General features: G+C 33.6%; 1 protein-coding gene and 1 non-coding gene across 2 annotated transcripts; one reads left to right on the top strand and one right to left on the bottom strand.

Moving 5' to 3' along the window:
- Positions 1-3,138: 3,138 nt before the first annotated feature.
- LOC116138700 lies at positions 3,139-18,701 on the top strand. The gene is made up of 8 exons (XM_031424385.1): positions 3,139-3,265; positions 14,717-14,851; positions 15,874-16,014; positions 16,351-16,403; positions 17,719-17,805; positions 17,909-18,092; positions 18,515-18,601; positions 18,682-18,701. The coding sequence occupies exons 1-8, from the start codon at positions 3,139-3,141 to the stop codon at positions 18,699-18,701; spliced, it is 834 nt and encodes a 277-aa protein (XP_031280245.1).
- Positions 3,227-3,331, bottom strand: LOC116138769. Its single transcript, XR_004129347.1, has one exon. It is a non-coding gene; the product is annotated as a small nucleolar RNA R71 (small nucleolar RNA).
- Positions 18,702-19,098: the final 397 nt, after the last annotated feature.

Raw genomic sequence — 19,098 nt, 5'->3', positions numbered from 1 at the left:
TAGACAAAAATACCCTTCCATTGTTAACCACCCTTAAACTGTCATCCTAGTGTGTGACCCGTAGGCTCCTCATCATACCGGTAATAAGTAGTATCGCGATTGACACCAATCAATCGTCTCACTATACACAAACCAAGATTGGTTCCTAGCAAGGCATCATGGCCACTCAATAGATTCGGATTCAAATAAATAGCTACCTGTCAACGATATGGTTACTGTGCAATCAAATCCTTTCATCATTTGTTATCTCATCGAGACCGAGGTACAGAAATAGTGTCAGCCTTAGTTACTCTTGATATATTTGTATTTAGTTACTAGACCAATGACTAGAATAATAAATTGGATTAAGTGACAACTCAATCCGACTGTGGCCATAGCTTTAGTGTCATTGCGATATACTGAATTACACCGTGAGACAACTTCTCCCTACCCAGGAGTGATGAATCCTCTGTCGATCCACCATAGTCTTGATGCAGCCAATCACTACCGTATCGATAGCTCTTAATAGAACTACATTAGGCTAGTGTCAAACTACACCAATCGGTGAACAAGACACTCTAATGATCTCAAGTCTAAGGATCACATGCACCACCATTCGTTAGAGGATTCGCTCCATAAACACTGGGGTTACCATCTATATGGAATCCTCTGGTGGGTTAGTCTAGTGAACTTGCCTACAGCAAGCACCCATGTGTTGCACTAGGTTATCGGCAAATAGCCTTGGCAAGTGAGATTAGTCACTGCCTTTTTATAGGGTCGTTCAACACTATGATAGCCTTACCGTATTATCTGTGTCGTTGGTTAGAATAATATTGGGGCTACGGACATTTCTAGAATGGCCACCATATATGCTCATAGGGTTCTCACTATTAATATTTGAAATACTTGATACCCTCGTCACGGTTCTACCATTCTAAGGACATATATCAATACATATAGATATGATTTACACAATACATAATAAAATGCATTTTATTGATCAATGAACGTTATTACAAAGAGTCAATTCTACAATAATTGATTGGCTCTAAGGCACCTGCTCTAACATTTTCCAAATCTCAAAAAGAACTTTTCCTCATGTTCTGAGTTTCAGTGTCCATATTAGTGTTCAACATTACTACTTATTGTTGTCATGTGCCAAATGTGGTGACGCTGCTTACTATTTGATAGTTGGTTTTAGTCCGAGTTTTGTTGTTTGGACTGCTTTTTGATGAGTGGTGAAATGATATATATATTCTATGATTTTATGGGTAGATTGTTGGGAATTCGTGACTTTAATGAATTATTTTTATTCAAGTTCTTTGCATATTTTTATTTGCAAGAATCACAGGTATGTGTATGAGTTTCAGGTTTTCAGACAAAAAAAAAGTGAGGAATTTATGCTCACACGATGGTCGGAGGCTTTGCACATGCTAAAGAAAAAAATGGATCGTCAAACAGAAGAAAGGAAGTGAATTTTTTGGATGGCGCCACGGCATGGACTTTTTGCACCACGGTGCGAGAAATTGAAGTTGGGCAGAAAGTTCATGCGGTGGCGTGAAGAAAGTGGCACCACAGTGTGAAGAAAGTGGCACTGTGGCGTGACAAGGCCGTATGTTTGTGGAAAAATTCTGCGCCGTGTTGCCAGAAATTCACACTGCGGCGTGGATCGTGAGAAAAATAAAATCCTTATTTTTTTAACTCCGACTTGAACTTAGACTCTTCCAAAAACACCCTTAGCAGAGGAAAAGTATAAATAGGACTTTGTAAGTTAGTTTAGGGTTGGCTGGGGATCTAGAGGAGAGTTATTTTCTTAGCAAAAGAGAGGAGATTTTTCCTAGGGTTTTGGAGATCCAATGTAGCCTAATTTGATGGCTCTATGTGTAATCATATATTTATTGTTATTAATTCAATGAAACCCTAGATTCATTCATGTATTTATTATTCCTTTAATTTTCATTATTGTGTGACGACACTTAGTTCAAATTATTAGGTTGTATGTGTGAAGATTATTGAATGAATGATTAATATTCTATGCATACGCCCTGATAGAGTATTAGTAGGTTCATGATTTCTTGGGTAATTAGTGTTTGTGCACACGCCATGACAAATATGCCTTTGTTTAGGATTTCAAGTACTCATACATTTAATGGGTTTTTAATTTATAGGCTAGACTATACGCCTTAACTAGTCTTGTGTTAAAAATACTAGGTTAATCTCGAAAGCCTTACGGTAACTCCTTGATTTGGTGAGTGCGAACCCTAGAAAGTGAATTGATAAATAATAGATATTTGGTTGACATAGAGCTAGATAATTATGGTGAAATTGGAACCCTAGGTTTTGGTCGATTGGATTTAAGATAACTTTATTGTCGTTTAACTTTAGCTTAATTAGTTGTTTCTTTTGAAGTGATTCCGCCTAAATTACAATTATCAATTCTAGTTATTAGTTTAAATTGAATCTTCATTATTAAGATTAGTAAATTTCTTACAAATCTCTGTGGGATTGACCCTTGCTTTTGCACACTATATTGCGATACCGATTCGTGCACTTACAAGGAATTAGAATTTGTTCATCAAATTTTTGGCACCATTGCCGGGGATTTGTTTTAAGTTATTTAGTTTTCTTGATAACCATGCTTTAATTATTGTTATTTGATTTAATTTGTATTATTTCAATTTGGGTTATTTTTTTTTCATTTGTTTTTGTTTTTGTTGGTGTGCTTGTATTTGAATGCAAGGTCGCTGATCACTGGATAAAGAATTAGTTCATTAAGTGAATAGAGTGGATTTGATTGGTTTAAAGAGGAAGGAACCAGAATTTCCTAAAAATTTATCAGATTCAGATTCGTCAGATTCAAGTTCAAAACCAGAGATAATGGCTGAACTACCTCGTCCTATGAAGGAGTATGCATGTCCTACCATAGGAATGTTGCCATCTCGCGTAGTGTTGAATAAGGCAGCAAGGAATTACGAACTAAAGCACATTCACTTTTAAATGTTACCGTCATTCCATGGCATAGCCACAAAGGAACCACTTACCTTTATTCGTGATTTTTATTCTACTGTTCAAACTTTTCCTTTGCAAAGTTTGACAGAAGATTAGTTGTGGATGCATTGTTTTCCTTACACCTTGAAGGATGCAGCTAAAACATAGTTCATGTCATTAACTCTCGCTTCACTTACCACCTGGGATGCAGTTTATAATAAGTTCATCGGTAAATTCTATTCTCATGCCAAAACTGCAGAGTTTAGAGGTAAGATTGCTACTTTCTCACAAATGGAAGGTGAGCCATTCTATGAAGCTTGGGAACGTTTTAAATTGTTTTTAGTTCAGTGTCCACATCGTAGATATCCTTTAGAGTTATTGAACCAATTTTTCTATGATGGACTAACTCAGGCTTGTCAAGCCATGGTTGACAACGTTGCAGGTGGTGCTATAGGGCAAAAGACTGCACAAGTGTAACCCCCACATCAAGGTACGTAGCTTTACTTATGCCCTAATACCCTTAGTTGAATTTTGTTGAAATTATCTTGAACAAGTGTGAAGGAAATTCTTTAAAACGTTATTAGGGGTAAAATGGTCATTTCACTCTTAATTAGATGAAAGAGTGGGGAGTGAAAAGAAATAGAATAATATGGAGAAGATAATAAAAATGACGGTATTGTGGTAATTGACTAAGGGACATAGATGAAATTTTGAGAAAGTGCAAGGGTAAAATGGGAAACTATATATTATTATGTAGTAATAAGAGTTCAAGAGTTGAAATCCTAGCCACTCCACCCATTGTTCATGCCACCTTCACCCCAAATTCTCTCAAATTTCTTCACTAAATTTCCAAAGAAATTCATAGGATTTTGGTTAGATTTTGATAGATTTTCACTCCTAAGTATTCAAAGGTTTGCACCAAGATGTGAGATTAAATTTTAACATTTTGAATTCTTATGGTTTTATATGCTTAGGGTTAAGAGGAAGGGGAATTCTACCAAAGAGAGATTATAGTGTTGGAATTGCTCAAATTCAAGGTAAGTAAATCCAACTTTAGCTTTGACTGAATAAATACTTGTGTAGAGATATTTCGTATATGTTGTATGTGTGTTTGGATGATGAGAATTATGGATTGAAATTGAGATTGTTTGATTCGTGAATCTTATGGCCATGAGAAGTGATGTATTTGTATGTGTTCAGTTGATGAAATATTGATAATCATATTTTACACTATGATTTTGCATTGAATTTTAATAGGATTTAGGATACTTTTCATACAATTTGGGCCATAATTATTACCTAATTCTATTAATTTGTCTTTGCAGGCCTAAATGATGATTTTTAGCATAAATGACAGTTTTGAGCGTAAATTGTGTAACTTGAGTTTTGAAACTCGGAATGACCTGAATTTAGAAGATTTGGAAAACTAAGAAGAAGAGGTACAACTTTCATGTTTTTGGTTTTTCCTAATTCTGACTGGACAAGGGTGAAAACTTGGCTTGAAGTCGTGAAAAGTATGCGGGGAACTGAAGAAAAACGTCTTTGGACGTGCTTCAGTATTTCTGCCATAACTTGAGCTGTAGACCTCGGACTGTGCTGATTCTTGAACGATAAGAAAGATAACTGAAAGGGATACAATTCATATGTTTAAAATTTGTCCAGATTCATACTCTATCATGCAAAAATTTTGCCCAAAAGTTTTCACCACGGCAAGGAAAAAGCTTCGCCACAGCGAAACCTGCATCAAATGTAAAAATAAAACGAAGCATTTTAGCTTGCTAGGGCTTCATCCTTAAGTGAGAGAGGTATAAATTATGGTGAAAAGGAAGAGAAAAGGGGTCTTGGTTCGTCATTTGGAAGGCAGCTCTTGGAAGGAGAAGATTATTGAAGATTTGGGCTTCAAATTAGAGAAGATTTCTCCATCTTTTGCTTGTTTTTCAATGATGAATCTTGATTCAGTTTGTTTTTAGTTATTTTATTTCGTTTTTGAGTATGAAATGAGTAGTTTAGCTAGGGTTTGATGTAACCTTGATACAATGATTCAATTTTATATGAATTGATTTACTTTGAGTTTTAATTTCATAGTTGAGTGTTCATCTCTTTGCTTAATGACTTTTGGATGTTTGATCACCATTCAAATGTGTGTTGTTCACAATGAGACTGAGAAGTGATTTGTGATTGTGCCTCTTGGGATAAATACCGTAGGTTAAGCAAATGCTAGAGATAGGTTTAGCGATCTATGAAATCTAGATAGAATTCCATAAAGCTTAAAAGACTTTGAACTATTGATCTTCATTTTGTTGGATGCAGAAGCTTAATAGGGATAAGTAGGGAAATGTAGCCTGAGAAGGTATGTTTTACAACTTAGGGAATTTGATTTTCAATCAAGGAATTAGAACTTGGGTAATAGATTCTATGAATTGGGTTAGCGTATCTTGGTGAAATCAACACCCTAGCATTTTTTAGCATTGTTTAATTAGTTAAGTTGTTGGATTTTGCTTTAATTTCATTATCATTCATTTATATTTTGTTAATTTGTATTTAGTTGTTAATTTTCCATCAATCCAATTTATTGTTGCTTCAATTAGGGCTTAAACTAGAGAAGTCGGTACTTAGTAACACTATCCTTGTGGGAACGATACTCTACTTATCACTTTATTACTTTTTGCGACTAGTACACTTACTACATTTGCATGTTTATGAAATCACGCATCAAACATGAGAAAATGGATGTGGAAGGGTGGAAGGTGAAGTTCGGCTAGGATGGTTATTAGCCTTAGGGAGTTTTTGCTCCAATTTTGGTGGCTTGAGAAATATGTGGAAGTGTAACCAATTTAGGGTTTGTATGTGCATGCAAGGTATTTGATGAAATTTCAAAGAAAGTGCATATATAAAAGTATGTTAGATTATTACTTTGTTATGGAAATGTTGTTGGTAGAGAATACTGTTAGTGTATGCCCTAGGAACCAATCGTGTCATCAGTTCCGAGGCATTATGTTTTGTATATATATGTGAATGTATATAGTTTGTATATACATTTTATCTTATCAATAGAAGAAAATGTTCTTATTTCACATGTGGTTTATTGCTTCATTTATATATGTGTATTACATGTGAAATGTCCGGATGATACAAATCTTTAGAAGATCAAAATCATCAAAGTATTCCCTACATAGGTAATATTAATTGGGCAATAATATTACATAGTAGGCATGCTGAATGCCTCCGTAGAATATCATGTGATGGTATTGGTGTGGGTGATTATAAAAGTTATATCACTAGGGCATTAGCATGGATACGCGGTTAGTGAACTGTTTATCGAATATGGCCATTTATGATGAATCACATGGACATTTAAAATGTAGTCAATGATTTATCATAAGATCATACTAGGGTATTATTAATCCTTAGACCTGAGATATCACAGTTGGATTCTGTATAAATGCATAAGGTTCATATGGTGTATAAACATGAGGCTAATCATGCTATGTGTTAATAAGCCGATTTGGCCATGTGTTGTTTATGTGTGAGGACAAGTGATAGTCAAGATGTGGTCCGTTGACTTGGTATAGATTGATATCAAGTTCCTAGACAAATGTCAAATACATTGGAAAAGGGAAATCTTCGGCTGGGGTATACAAAATGTTACATGAAAGGTTGTTTCATAATGACACGTTCCATATGTATTAAATTAAAATCAAGATAAGGATTTTGACATACCATGAATTCATTCTTAATTGGGATTAGATAACGGAAGGATTTGATTATACAACGTGTATGATTGTAAGAGGTTCGTTGGAGTATATCTTCATTGTGACTTAGGGGTTATGGAACATTGCTAGATGCCTACCATAATCAGTGGGAGTTTTGTTCATAAAGAGTTATGACAAAACATATCGAAATAGACTGTGATATTGGGCCCACGGCTAGGCCACAGTGAACCTAAGAGGTCACACATAAAAACTAAGGAGAATGGAGAANCATTATGTTTTGTATATATATGTTAATGTATATAGTTTGTATATACATTTTATCTTATCAATAGAAGAAAGTGTTCTTATTTTACATGTGGTTTATTGTTTCATTTATATATATGTATTACATGTAAAATGTCCGGATGATACAGATCTTTAGAAAATTAAAATCATCAAAGTATTCCTTACATAGGTAACATTAATTGGGCAATAATATTACATAGTAGGCATGCTGAATGCCTCTGTAGAATATCATGTGATGGTATTAGTGTGGATGACTATAAAAGTTATATCACTAGGGCATTAGCATGGATACGCGGTTAGTGAACTGTTTATCGAATATGGCCATTTATGATGAATCACATGGACATTTAAAATGTAGTCAATGATTTATCATAAGATCATACTAGTGTATTATTAATCCTTAGTCCTGAGATATCACTGTTAGATTCTGCATAAACACATATGGTTCATACGGTATATAAACACGAGGCTAATCATGCCATATGTTAATAAGCTGATTTAGCCATGTGTTGTTTATGTGTGAGGACAAGTGATAGTCAAGATGGGACAAGTGATAGTCAAGATGGGATCCGTTGACTTGGTATAGATTGATATCAAGTTCTTAAACAAATGTCAAGATACATTGGAAAAGGCAAATCTCCGGCCGGGGTATATAAAATGTTACATNGATGATGACTTTTACGGACTTGCCGATTTACTTGTGGGGGCATGCCTTACAAACAGCAGTGCATATTTTAAATAGAGCACCATCTAAATCAGTCCAGAAAACACCATATGAAGTGTGGTATGACAAACCACCTAGTCTTAACTATTTAAAGGTCTAAGGTTGTCCAGCTTATGTCAAGATTGTTAAAACAGACAAGTTGGACGTAAGATCTGAAAAAGGTTGATTTATAGGATATCCTAAAGAAAGTTTAGGATATTATTTTTACTTCCCTACTGATCAAAGGATTTCAATCAGTAGAAATGCACATTTCCTTAAGAAAGAATTCTTAGAAGAAGAAGGTGCAAGAAGAAAAATTGAACTCAAAGAATATTCCAAAGAGTCTCAAATCGATCATACTCAGATAGGTGAACCAGATCAAGAACCTTCAATGCATGACACAATCGTTCTAGCCCGTAAATCTTCTAGAATATCTCGACCTCCAGGGAGATATTATGGCTTTCTACATGAACAAGTTTTTGAATCTTTTTCAATGGGAGAAGTTGATCATGGAGATGATCCTAAAACTTATGAAGAGGTGATATTAGATATCAATTCTGGAAGATGGCTAGAAGCGATGATTCTGAAATAGAATCTATGTACACTAATCAAGTTTGGACACTTGTTGATCCTTCAGAAGGAATAGTTCCTATTGGTTGTAAATGGGTCTTCAAGAGAAAGGTTGGCGCAGATGGAAAGGTAGAGTGGATATTCCGATCTGACCATCGCTTTCCAATATGAGTCTTTGTTCCCAACCTAATACTCCTTTGAAAGAGTGGTCAACCAATGCTTAAATCCATCAGAATTTTACTAGCCATAGCAGCACACTATGATTATGAAATTTGGCAAATGGATGTCAAGACCACGTTCCTCAATGGATTTACTGAGGAAAAAATATATATGCAACAACCTGAAGGTTTTGTATCCAATGCTGAGAGACATAAAGTATGCAAACTGCATAGATCCATTTATGGATTAAAACAAGCTTCCAGAAGCTGGAATATCTGATTTGATGAAACAATCAAAACTTTTGGTTTCATAAAGAACCTGGGTGAACCGTGTGTATACAAGTGGGCAAGAGATCATGTCATGATTTTCCTCATATTATATGTAGATGACATATTATTAATGAGAAATGATATTGGCATGATGACTGAAGTTAAGATGTGGTTGTCAAAAGCTTTCTCAATGAAAGATTTGGAAGAAGCAAATTACATCCTAGGAATTCGCATCTATAGAAATAGAGCGAAAGGATTGATAGGGTTATCTCAGAGTATGTATATAGAGAAAATGTTAAAAAAGTTCAACATGCAAGACTCCAAAAGAGGTTTTTTGCCTTGTGATCATGGACTACATCTTTCTAAGGATATGAGTCCTAAGACTGACCAGGAGCGACAGCGGATGCGTAATATACCCTACGCTTCAGCCGTAGGTAGTCTTATGTACGCAATGCTATGTACAAGGCCTGATATAGCTTATGTTGTGAGTATTGCGAGCAGTTATCAATCAAATCCAGGAGAGAAACATTGGTCAGCAGTTAAAACAATCCTTAAGTACTTGAGAAGAACTAAAGATTTAATACTAAGTTATGGAGGTTCAGAATTGAAAATCCAGGGATACTCAGATTCTGATTTTCAATCAAATATGGATGATAGAAAGTCTACATCTGTATTCATCTTTACATGTAATGGAGGAGCAGTTAGTTAAAAAAGTTCCAAATAGTCAACCACTGCCGACTCCACTACAGAAGCTGAAAATATTGCCGCTTCAGAAGCAGCAAAAGAAGGTGTGTGGATACGCAAATTTGTAGCTGAACTTGACGTGGTTTCAAACATGAGTTATCCGATAACTTTGTTCTGCAATAATAATGGTGCTATTACACAAGCAAAAGAACTAAGAGCACACCAAAAATCAAAACATATTTAGCGTAAATATCATATTTTGAGAGAGCTTGTTGAAGTTGGAGAAATTTTGGTGCAGAACACACCTTCAGCGGATAACATAGCTGACCCACTTACTAAAGCGATGACACAGAATCAATTAGATCATCATCTTGAGAAGATGGGTATTAGATACCACAACGATTGGCTCTAGTGCAAGTGGGAGTTTTGTTAGTGTATGCCCTAAGAACCAATCGTGTCATCGGTTCCGAGGCATTATGTTTTGTATATATATGTGAATGTGTATAGTTTGTATATACATTTTATCTTATCAATAGAAGAAAGTGTTCTTATTTCACATGTGGTTTATTGCTTCATTTATATATATGTATTACATGTGAAATGTCCGGATGATACAAATCTTTAGAAGATCAAAATCATCAAAGTATTCCCTACATAGGTAATATTAATTGGGCAATAATATTACATAGTAGGCATGCTGAATGCCTCCGTAGAATATCATGTGATGGTATTGGTGTGGGTGATTATAAAAGTTATATCACTAGGGCATTAGCATGGATACGCGGTTAGTGAACTGTTTATCGAATATGGCCATTTATGATGAATCACATGGACATTTAAAATGTAGTCAATGATTTATCATAAGATCGTACTAGGGTATTTTTAATCCTTAGACCTGAGATATCACGGTTGGATTCTGCATAAACGCATATGGTTCATATGGTGTATAAACATGAGGCTAATCATGCCATGTGTTAATAAGCCGATTTGGCCATGTGTTGTTTATGTGTGAGGACAAGTGATAGTCAAGATGGGATCCGTTGACTTGGTATAGATTGATATCAAGTTCCTAGACAAATGTCAAGATACATTGGAAAAGGGAAATCTCCGGCCGGGGTATATAAAATGTTACATGAAAGGTTGTTTCATGGTGACACGTTCCATATGTATTGAATTAAAATTAAGATAAGGATTTTGACATACCATGAATCCATTCTTAATTGGGATTAGACAACGGAAGGATTTGATTATACAACATGTATGATTGTAAAAGGTTCGTTGGAGTATATCTTCATTGTGACTTAGGGGTTATGGAGCATTGCTAGATGCCTACCATAATCAGTGGGAGTTTTGTTCATAAAGAGTTATGACAAAACATATCGAAATAGACTGTGATATTGGGCCCACGGCTAGGCCACAGTGAACCTAAGAGGTCACACATAAAAACTAAGGAGAATGAAGAAATAGCCAAAGAGAGTTGATTATCCAAGGTTGGCTAGCACCTACCAAAGGTAATAAAGTTATTTATATTAAACATTTTCTTTATATTAAATTGGATTTTACAAGGGGTTGTAATTGTAAACAATTTAAGGGTTAAATTGTTATGTAAACAATTTAAGAGTTAAATTGTTAATTGTGATTAAATGTTAATCCAATGTTATCATTTAAAGAAGTTTAACAACTTCATAACGATTATGGAATTGTTTAAGGAAGTCCAAAACAATTATTAAATTGTTTACAAGGATTTCTATATAAAGAAAATGATATATCAATTTTTGTGTAGAGAAAAATCTCTAAGAACCCTAAATCTCCCTCTTGGTCAAATTTCTTCTTCCCTTGGTGTGGATACTATTTTGCTTAATTTCTCTTGAAATTAAGAGGCTCCAAGGTTGCTAAGGGCTTAAGGTAACATGTTCTACCTTACTTATTTCAATTTGATTGAAATTTATTTTTTAAACTATGACTATACTTGTTATAGTATGATATGCTTGATTCTCCATGCATCTATCTTTCAGTTGATTTATTTTCAACTTTACAAATTCCAATATGCTACTTTTTTCTTTAGGATTTTCCCACTTTTGCTTCATCTTTTTCTTCGTATTTCACAACTCCATTGCTCAAATTACTAACCCTAATGAAGGTACTCTCTCTCTTCCTTTCTTTTACGTGTGTATTTTATTTTATAAATGAATTATTTGTTTTAATTATTGAATATAGAATTGTTTAAAGAAATATTAAACTTTACTAGTTTATGAGTAGCTAGCTTCAATTGAAGTGAACCCCATTTAGCAAAATATGTTCTATTTTGTTTAAAAGCTGTGCAGGAGAAAGCTAAATAAAGAGGGACAAAATTAAGTTGAAAATTCCATCAAAATTGGTTATGAAACACTTCATTTTTGTGGTGGGTGGATTTGCAACATCCTTGGCACCACTGGGGGAATTCACCCACCACTTTTCGGATTTTCAAATGTGACTATTCGTTTAAAAATGGCTCAACTTGCCACATCACTAAGCTATAATCTCTTTTCTCTCTACCAAATTTAGGGGAATTTTCACATTAACTTGTTTCAGGTTTTTTTCAAGTATAGAGAAATTATATTCACTTAGATTGAGATTGAGTTTTGGATTAATATTGTGGTATTGGCATTGGTTTTTGAGTTATTCATAACTTTTTATTGAACTGTTTATGCTATATTGTGTAGATTATTTCTCATGTTTTAGATGGATCTTAACTTTTCATTAAAACTTTCCCTAAAGTTGTGCATACAATTTATCCTTCAAGTGTGTATTTTTCCTAAGGCAAGAGAGTTTGCATCTATAATCAGATCAAATTTGAGGAGATATTATTGAAACTTGTCTTTATTTTTCGCACGAGTGTATTTGCTCTGGACATAAAAAGAGTGATTCCAGAAGAGCTAGTGGCTTTGCAATTTCTGATGAATTTGTATGGATTTTCCCGTTCATTTTCCTGCGTTTGATTTGTATAAGTCAAATTTGACCTTCATCGTTCCTAATTAATGGACATTAAATCAGATTTGATTTAGTTTTTTTGTTTAACATTGCAGTAGAATCAAACGAAATTACTTCACTAGACTCTTGCTTGCATTTATTGGAAATTTATCTCAATTGAAGTATTTGTAAATATTGATAAATACCCTTATGATTGAAAACCTAGGTTAGATTATGTATGATTATTTTTTATACATGAGTTTTGATTTTGTTATAACTTTTTCTTTCATGTGCTAGAGAGGTTGGCCACAATGTACTTTCTGCTTTCCCTCCCCCAAAAGAGCTTGGAAACCTTGAGAACTTAACTTTTATGTAAGATTAGCAAACTTTCTCCTTTTTCTTTGATTTTTTCTCTTTTCTTCTGTAATGATTGGTTTGATATTTTATACTTAGGGAGGGTTTCAAGCATGTTGCCAACATGTAATTAGTTAATTAAATAGAAAATTATGTTATTAATTATCAAAATTATCAATTAGTTGTTGACTAAAACTAGTAATTAGTCTAATTTTATTCTGTTTTTAGATTTTGGCGCTAATGCTCAAATTGGGCTCAGGTTTAAATGACAAAAAAAAAAAAAAAAGTATCCAATTTAACAATTCATCCTAATTTCTGAATACATAAATCTTGTGAAGATGAAATTACGAATATTTTAATTGGAGAGAATTTATACTTTATAAGTGAAATATTTATTTATTTATTTGAAAATGTGATAATAGTCAAAATTTAACGATACTAATCCCCTGAGATTTGATTAAATAATAAAAAATTTTAATGTCAAGTTGTCAATATTGTAATAAATAGTTGGAGGAAATATTTATTAACCCGAGTTGTAATAGTATAAATTTTAACGACTTTCAATGGCATGGAGAGTTTTTTTATTTTGAAAACCTCATAATTTTTTTCTGCTATTACATCAAAAAAAATTGTTCAAATTTTGCAATTACATATATAGTGAATCACTAAGTACGCCCAAAAATCAACTGCTCAAATTGATACGCCCAAAAATCAACTGCTCAAATTGATTCATCTTCTTCTTCTTCATCTTTCGCTCATTTATTCTGAATTTTCTTCATCTTTCAAAAATCAACTGCTCAAATTGCCACTACTGATCCTATCAAAAGGTACGTTCTCTTACTCTTTCTTTTAAGTTTTAACCAAAAAATAATTCTTAAAAGTGCTTTTTGATTTTTGATTAAGCTTAGTTATTTGTATATGAAGAAACTGCTCCTTTTTTAAAGGTTTTTTTTTTTTTTGGGGGTACTTTTTTGTTGATTTTAAACAAATATATCTTTTTTTTTTTTTTTTAAAGTTAATTCTTTCCAATTTTCACGTAGAGCTCAAAACAAAGAAGTGGATCACTAAATATGCCTCAACTGATTCTGAAACGTGCCCATTTGTAAACTATTATCTCAAAATTAACCTTAGTGGTGTACTTCCAAAGAGATTGGGTGTGTTTAGCATTCTTGTAATCCACTAGCCCAAGTAGATAGAGGCTAAAGAATAAGAATCAGCTTATACCAAAATCAATCTAAACCTAAAGCCAAAACGTAAAAATCATAAATACCTCTTAAAACATGATCAATTGAGTGTTTCTTCACAACGCCATTTCTTCTGATAATTTCACGATCCATTTGGATTAATATGGGTTAATTTGAAATTTTTTTTTTTTGAGTGGTGGTATTTAAACCCTAGTAAATATTTTTATAAGCTCCATTATTAATTAAATTTATTAGAAAATTAATCTATAATATGTATTATAATCAATTCCAAAATTACCCATATTCTTAATCTGCCGTTCTATTTCATTTTCAAAATCAAAGGGAGAGTAGAGAAGTTCGATTTTGAAAGAATATCTGATTGTTTAATTTCGCTTCTTGTTAAGATCTTCAAGCTCAGTTTGCAATGATCATTTTTCCCATCAACACAACCCTTGTCTCCAAGTTTACAGACACTGTAAGTTAGTATTGTAATGCTAGAGTGTGTCTCTTATCGTTTATGTGTGTCTGTTTTTTTTTTTTCTGAATACTTGTTTTCTTACTTCTGCAGGGATTTGAGTTTCAAAAACTTAATTCGTCAAATCCCAAGTGCTTTATTCAGTGTCGATTCTCTTACTCACTTGTAAATTTAGTGAAAGCTTCCCTCTATCGATTCTAGAGTTGAGTACTTTGATTTAAGCGTCTTTCTTTCTGATGTATGATTATTTTTCTAAAATTTAGTGTACTAACAATTTACCTTTCTCCCTGCATTATTTTGCTTAAATATAGATGCTACTGTAGCTTTATAAATTGTTTGTTAATTCAGCTCCAGTTGGGGTAACTAGACCAAATTGATAGCATAGTGTATTTTTGCAACTGCAGATTCAAGTTTTGCAATCAAGTGTGGTGGTGAAGAAATGAAAGTTGATATTATAGTGCGTGAGGCCGATAGCTATGGTCTTGGTGGAGTTTCTTGTATTATACTTGATACCGAAAAATTGGCAATTAGTGATGCGGGTTTGTTTTCTGATGGACAATTTAACACTCAATGTTCAAAATACTGGCTCGCAAGTGATTGGCACCGTAGGCCCGAAGCTTTATCAGTCTTCAAGGCAATCCTCGGGATCACTTAGATTAGGGGTGGTGTCTAAGCTTATAAGCTGATCAAACTAGCTTATAAACTCTAAAGTTAAATTGACCTGTTTATTTATAACTTTTTTGAGCTTATAAATTGAGTTTAGAAGCAAAAAAAAATTAAGTTAAGGGGGAGTACTTTTTTTTTTTTTTCCTTATAAGCACTCTGCTTATAAGTTAATTTGATTAAATATATTACCACATTATCTTTGTTTAATTTTAAAATTTTATAGTATACTTTTATTTAATATAGTATCATTTTTAGTTATTTTATAATAAAATATACATATAAACCATATTTTATCAAATACGATTAATTACTAATCAATCACTTGTAATTACTTTCACTAAAGCTTAAAATTTTAGATGTTTATAAATTAATTTTCGTAAGGTAAAACAACCGCCCCTTGGTCTGGGGAATGGACTTCACAGTGTAAGTTTGTCCTCTGCTGAGACAGTTTTTGGTAATAAGGCTCACAAAAGTGGATGAGTCTTGGAAGGCGTGTTTTTGATATCTATATTCAAGTAAACGTCCGCTGCTTGGTTCATACCCTTATTATATATAAGTCTGACTATTACAATTTCATCTGTTTTCTTTCCTAATTGATCCTGTAGGGAACTGTCTAGTTAAAAGATTGTGGCATATCAAGGGAAGCGGGTGGGGAAAGAAAAGCAATTACAAAGAAATTTAATGCTAATGTGTCTGAGAACTATCTACAAATTCACTTATTTTGGGTTGGTAAAGGGACCTGTTGTATACCTGACCGAGGTAGCTATGGGCGATTAATTTCAGCTCTTAAGTGTCATTCCAGGTAAACTATGAGATTCTTTTGAATCCGTATAAGATGAGTTACAATAAACGTGCTTAAATGCTTTCTGATAGACATACTGAATTTTCCTTCCAGATTTCACACCAACTGTTGGTATTGGACGAAAGAAGAAGAGTGGGTTGATTGTTGGTATTGCTGTAGCTCTTGGAAGTTTGGGTTTGATACTGATATTTCTAATTCTTCACATGAGGATAAAAAGAGATGATGATGCAGAAGGTAAGAGTGCGAAAGAGATTTTTTAGAAAGTAGAAGTTGTAAAATCTCTGACACCAAGTTTGTTTTTGAAAATAAATGAATTTGTATTTCACTTCAGCATTCCAGAATATAGGTGTAGCATAAATGTGAATTTTGTTTCGGTGCACCGAAGAAACATAAATAACAGATTTATAATATCTCATCCTTATAACAGATACAATATATGGGCTTCTAATATCTAATTTCAAAACTAGGAATGGCATATTCCATGAAATAGGCAAAGCTTCTGTTGTAATTCATCTCTTGTCATGTAAATCCTCAATGTTATGTACTCTTTTATCTTGCTTCAATATGCAGTGCTACTTGGAATAGGACCTAAACTAAAAATTTTCAGTTATGTTGAGTTAGAGGTCTGCAACTGAAGACTTTGACTGTCCAAATATGCTTGGCCAGGGAGGATTTGGACCTGTGTAAAAGGTAGCTTTTATATCTTACATTTACAAGTTACAAACGATAAATAGTACACTGGGAACTTGGGTTGAAATGTTGTATAACAGGAAAAATAGGTGAATTTTAGCTTTTGGATACTCACCAAGGATGGAGCAACTATGATTTATGTTAATAAATCTAGTGCTAAAGGGTACACTTTCTGATGGAAGGGTATTAGCTGTGAAGCAACTTTCAATAGGATCCCACCAAGGGAAAAATAAGTTTGTTAATGAGATTGCTACCATAATTGCAGTGCAACATCGCAATCTTGTGCAATTAGATGGTTGCTGCATCGAGGGAACTAGGCTTCTCCTTGTTTATGAGTATCTTTAAAACAAAAGTCTTGATCAATTATTGTTTGGTATGAAGATGCTAATTGATGATCAACCTTAGTTTAAAATTTTCTACTTTGCTTTTCTTGCAAGCAACTCCAAATCACTGCATGTGATTTCTCTTCTATGATTTACTACCAGTTATAAACAATAAATTTCTCAGTACAAAATACATTTGTGATGACTTTCAAATATTTTAATATATAAAGAGAGATATTTACACTGCTCTGTAAAATGCATTTAGTACAAGAGTAGGGAAAGGATTTCCAAAGAGCTGATTGACATTATTTTAATAAGCTCCAAGTCCTTTCTGGAGATAAATTGTTGGTGATTCCTCAATTATCAATGTTAATAACTCTTGGAAGATCTTAATGATTGCAGCTATGTTTATGTAGGAAGAAGGGAGAGGCATCTTGATTGGCCTATCTGGTTGAAAATATGCTTGGGAAGTGCAAGAGGTCTAGCATATCTTCATGAGGACTCTAGGCCAAAGATCATACATCGAGATGTCAAAACAAGTAATATTTTACTTGATGCAAAACTCTGTTGAAAGATATCAGATTTTGGATTGGCAAAGCTGTATGATGACACTAAAACTCACATCAACACCAGAGTTGCAGGGACCAGGTAAGCTGCTTCAATCATTCCTTGACTGCCATTCTTCCTTAATACTCCATTTTAGGAGGTGCTGCTGAGTATTTCAAAATATCTAGTAGATTTTGTTGCGAGTATTTCAAACACTCAACATACAAGTATCGATAAGAATGACCGTGAGAGCAATCTGTATATCCAAACTTTATTTTTGGATTTTAACCTTGAGAAACCCTTCATTTGCTTGCAGTGGCTATCTGGCACTAGAGTAAACAATGTGTGGACACTTGACAAAAATGGCTGATGTATTCAGTTTGGTGTTGTTGCTTTGGAGATTATGAGTGGAAGAGCGAACTCTGATACTAGCTTGGATAGGGAAAAAATTTATCTTCTTGAATGGGTAAAGAGAATAAACTTGAATTTTTACTTGTTTTGTTTTCTTTCTCTAATGTACCTTAATGCAAAAACTTACGCTTTGTGAATGGTCTATATTATATTTCTAGGCCTGGAGTCTTCATGAAAGTAACCAAAGTTTGGGGCTGATAGATACCAATTTAGCAGAGTTCAGTGAAATCAAAGCTTTACGAATAAGTGGAGTGCCACTAATGTCATGTGTCGTTAACATGCTTGCTGGAGAGATCGAAGTGGAAACTGTTTCTTCAAAGCCAAGTTGTTTGACTGATTGGGGTTTTTAAGGACACAACAAATAGCCTTTTGAACAAAGATATTGTTACATCCTCTTCTACAAGAGAAGTTACAGCAAAAAGAAGAGCCAACGTAAAAATGCAACTGATGATAGCCCTGGAGTTGATCCGTTGCTCTCTCCAGTAAATGTTGCTCGGTTCAGTGACATGATAGCAGTGGGGAGGTGAGAAATTTATTTGCTCGCTGAAACTGAGTGTATAATACTGCTACTTCTGCTCACTAAAATCCATGTAACTAGTTAACTTATTGATTGTTATCCTCGAAGCTATGGTAGGACTTTTAATGTTGTGAAGTTATCCTCGTATGCCAATAACATTAGATGATGAATTTGATGGCCATCGTACTGGATGTAAAGAGAAAAAAAGTTCACTATGTTTCTTGTTCTTGTAATATCTTGTCTGCAGCTAGCTTATTTGGAATGTCTTTTGGAATTTCTGGATATGGGAAGTATGAGCAGTATGTACAATTTCGAGAATTTGCTGCTATACATGGTAAGATTACAGTGATTGATAGAATTTTTGTAATTTAGGATGTGATTTTTGTGGCATGAAATGTTGTATTGTATATGTAGGTTGTAAGGTTTGGATATAGATGTATAAAAGTTCCAATCTCTATAATTCAAGCATATAATTCCTGATTTGGGATCTTTATTATGTTTTTCTTAGCTTTTAAGTATTAATATTTAAAAATTGGACATCGTTCATTTACCTTGGAAAAATCATTTAATTCAGTTAGCAATCGATATTTATTATCTTTTAAAAAATATCAAAATTTTCCCTTATTGGCAGTGATAGTGATGTGTTGGTGTTTCGTTTATTTTTTTTATTTTCTTTTTTTAAAATCACTTATCAAGATTGAAGTGAGTGAGTTGAAAAGCTAGCTACACCATGGCAGGTGGCCATTATTTTCTGTTGTTTTGTTGTTAGATTTGTTAAAATTTCAAATTATATTTTAATTTATTCTCTACACATCCCTTGTATGTTGTTAA

The sequence above is a fragment of the Pistacia vera genome, unplaced genomic scaffold (genome assembly GCF_008641045.1).
Source record: "Pistacia vera cultivar Batoury unplaced genomic scaffold, PisVer_v2 Contig343, whole genome shotgun sequence".
NCBI lineage: Eukaryota > Viridiplantae > Streptophyta > Magnoliopsida > Sapindales > Anacardiaceae > Pistacia > Pistacia vera.
This window is presented reverse-complemented; position numbering and strand designations above follow the sequence as displayed.

Bases quoted from the DNA above. Each gene is read 5' to 3' on its own strand.
- LOC116138700 (XM_031424385.1), top strand. From the start codon at position 3,139: ATGTCATTAACTCTCGCTTCACTTACCACCTGGGATGCAGTTTATAAT. The intron at 14,852-15,873 runs GTTTGTTTTCTG...TTTTCCTTCCAG, and splicing joins ATTGGCAATTAGTGATGCGG to ATTTCACACCAACTGTTGGT. The intron at 17,806-17,908 runs GTAAAGAGAATA...TTATATTTCTAG, and splicing joins AAATTTATCTTCTTGAATGG to GCCTGGAGTCTTCATGAAAG.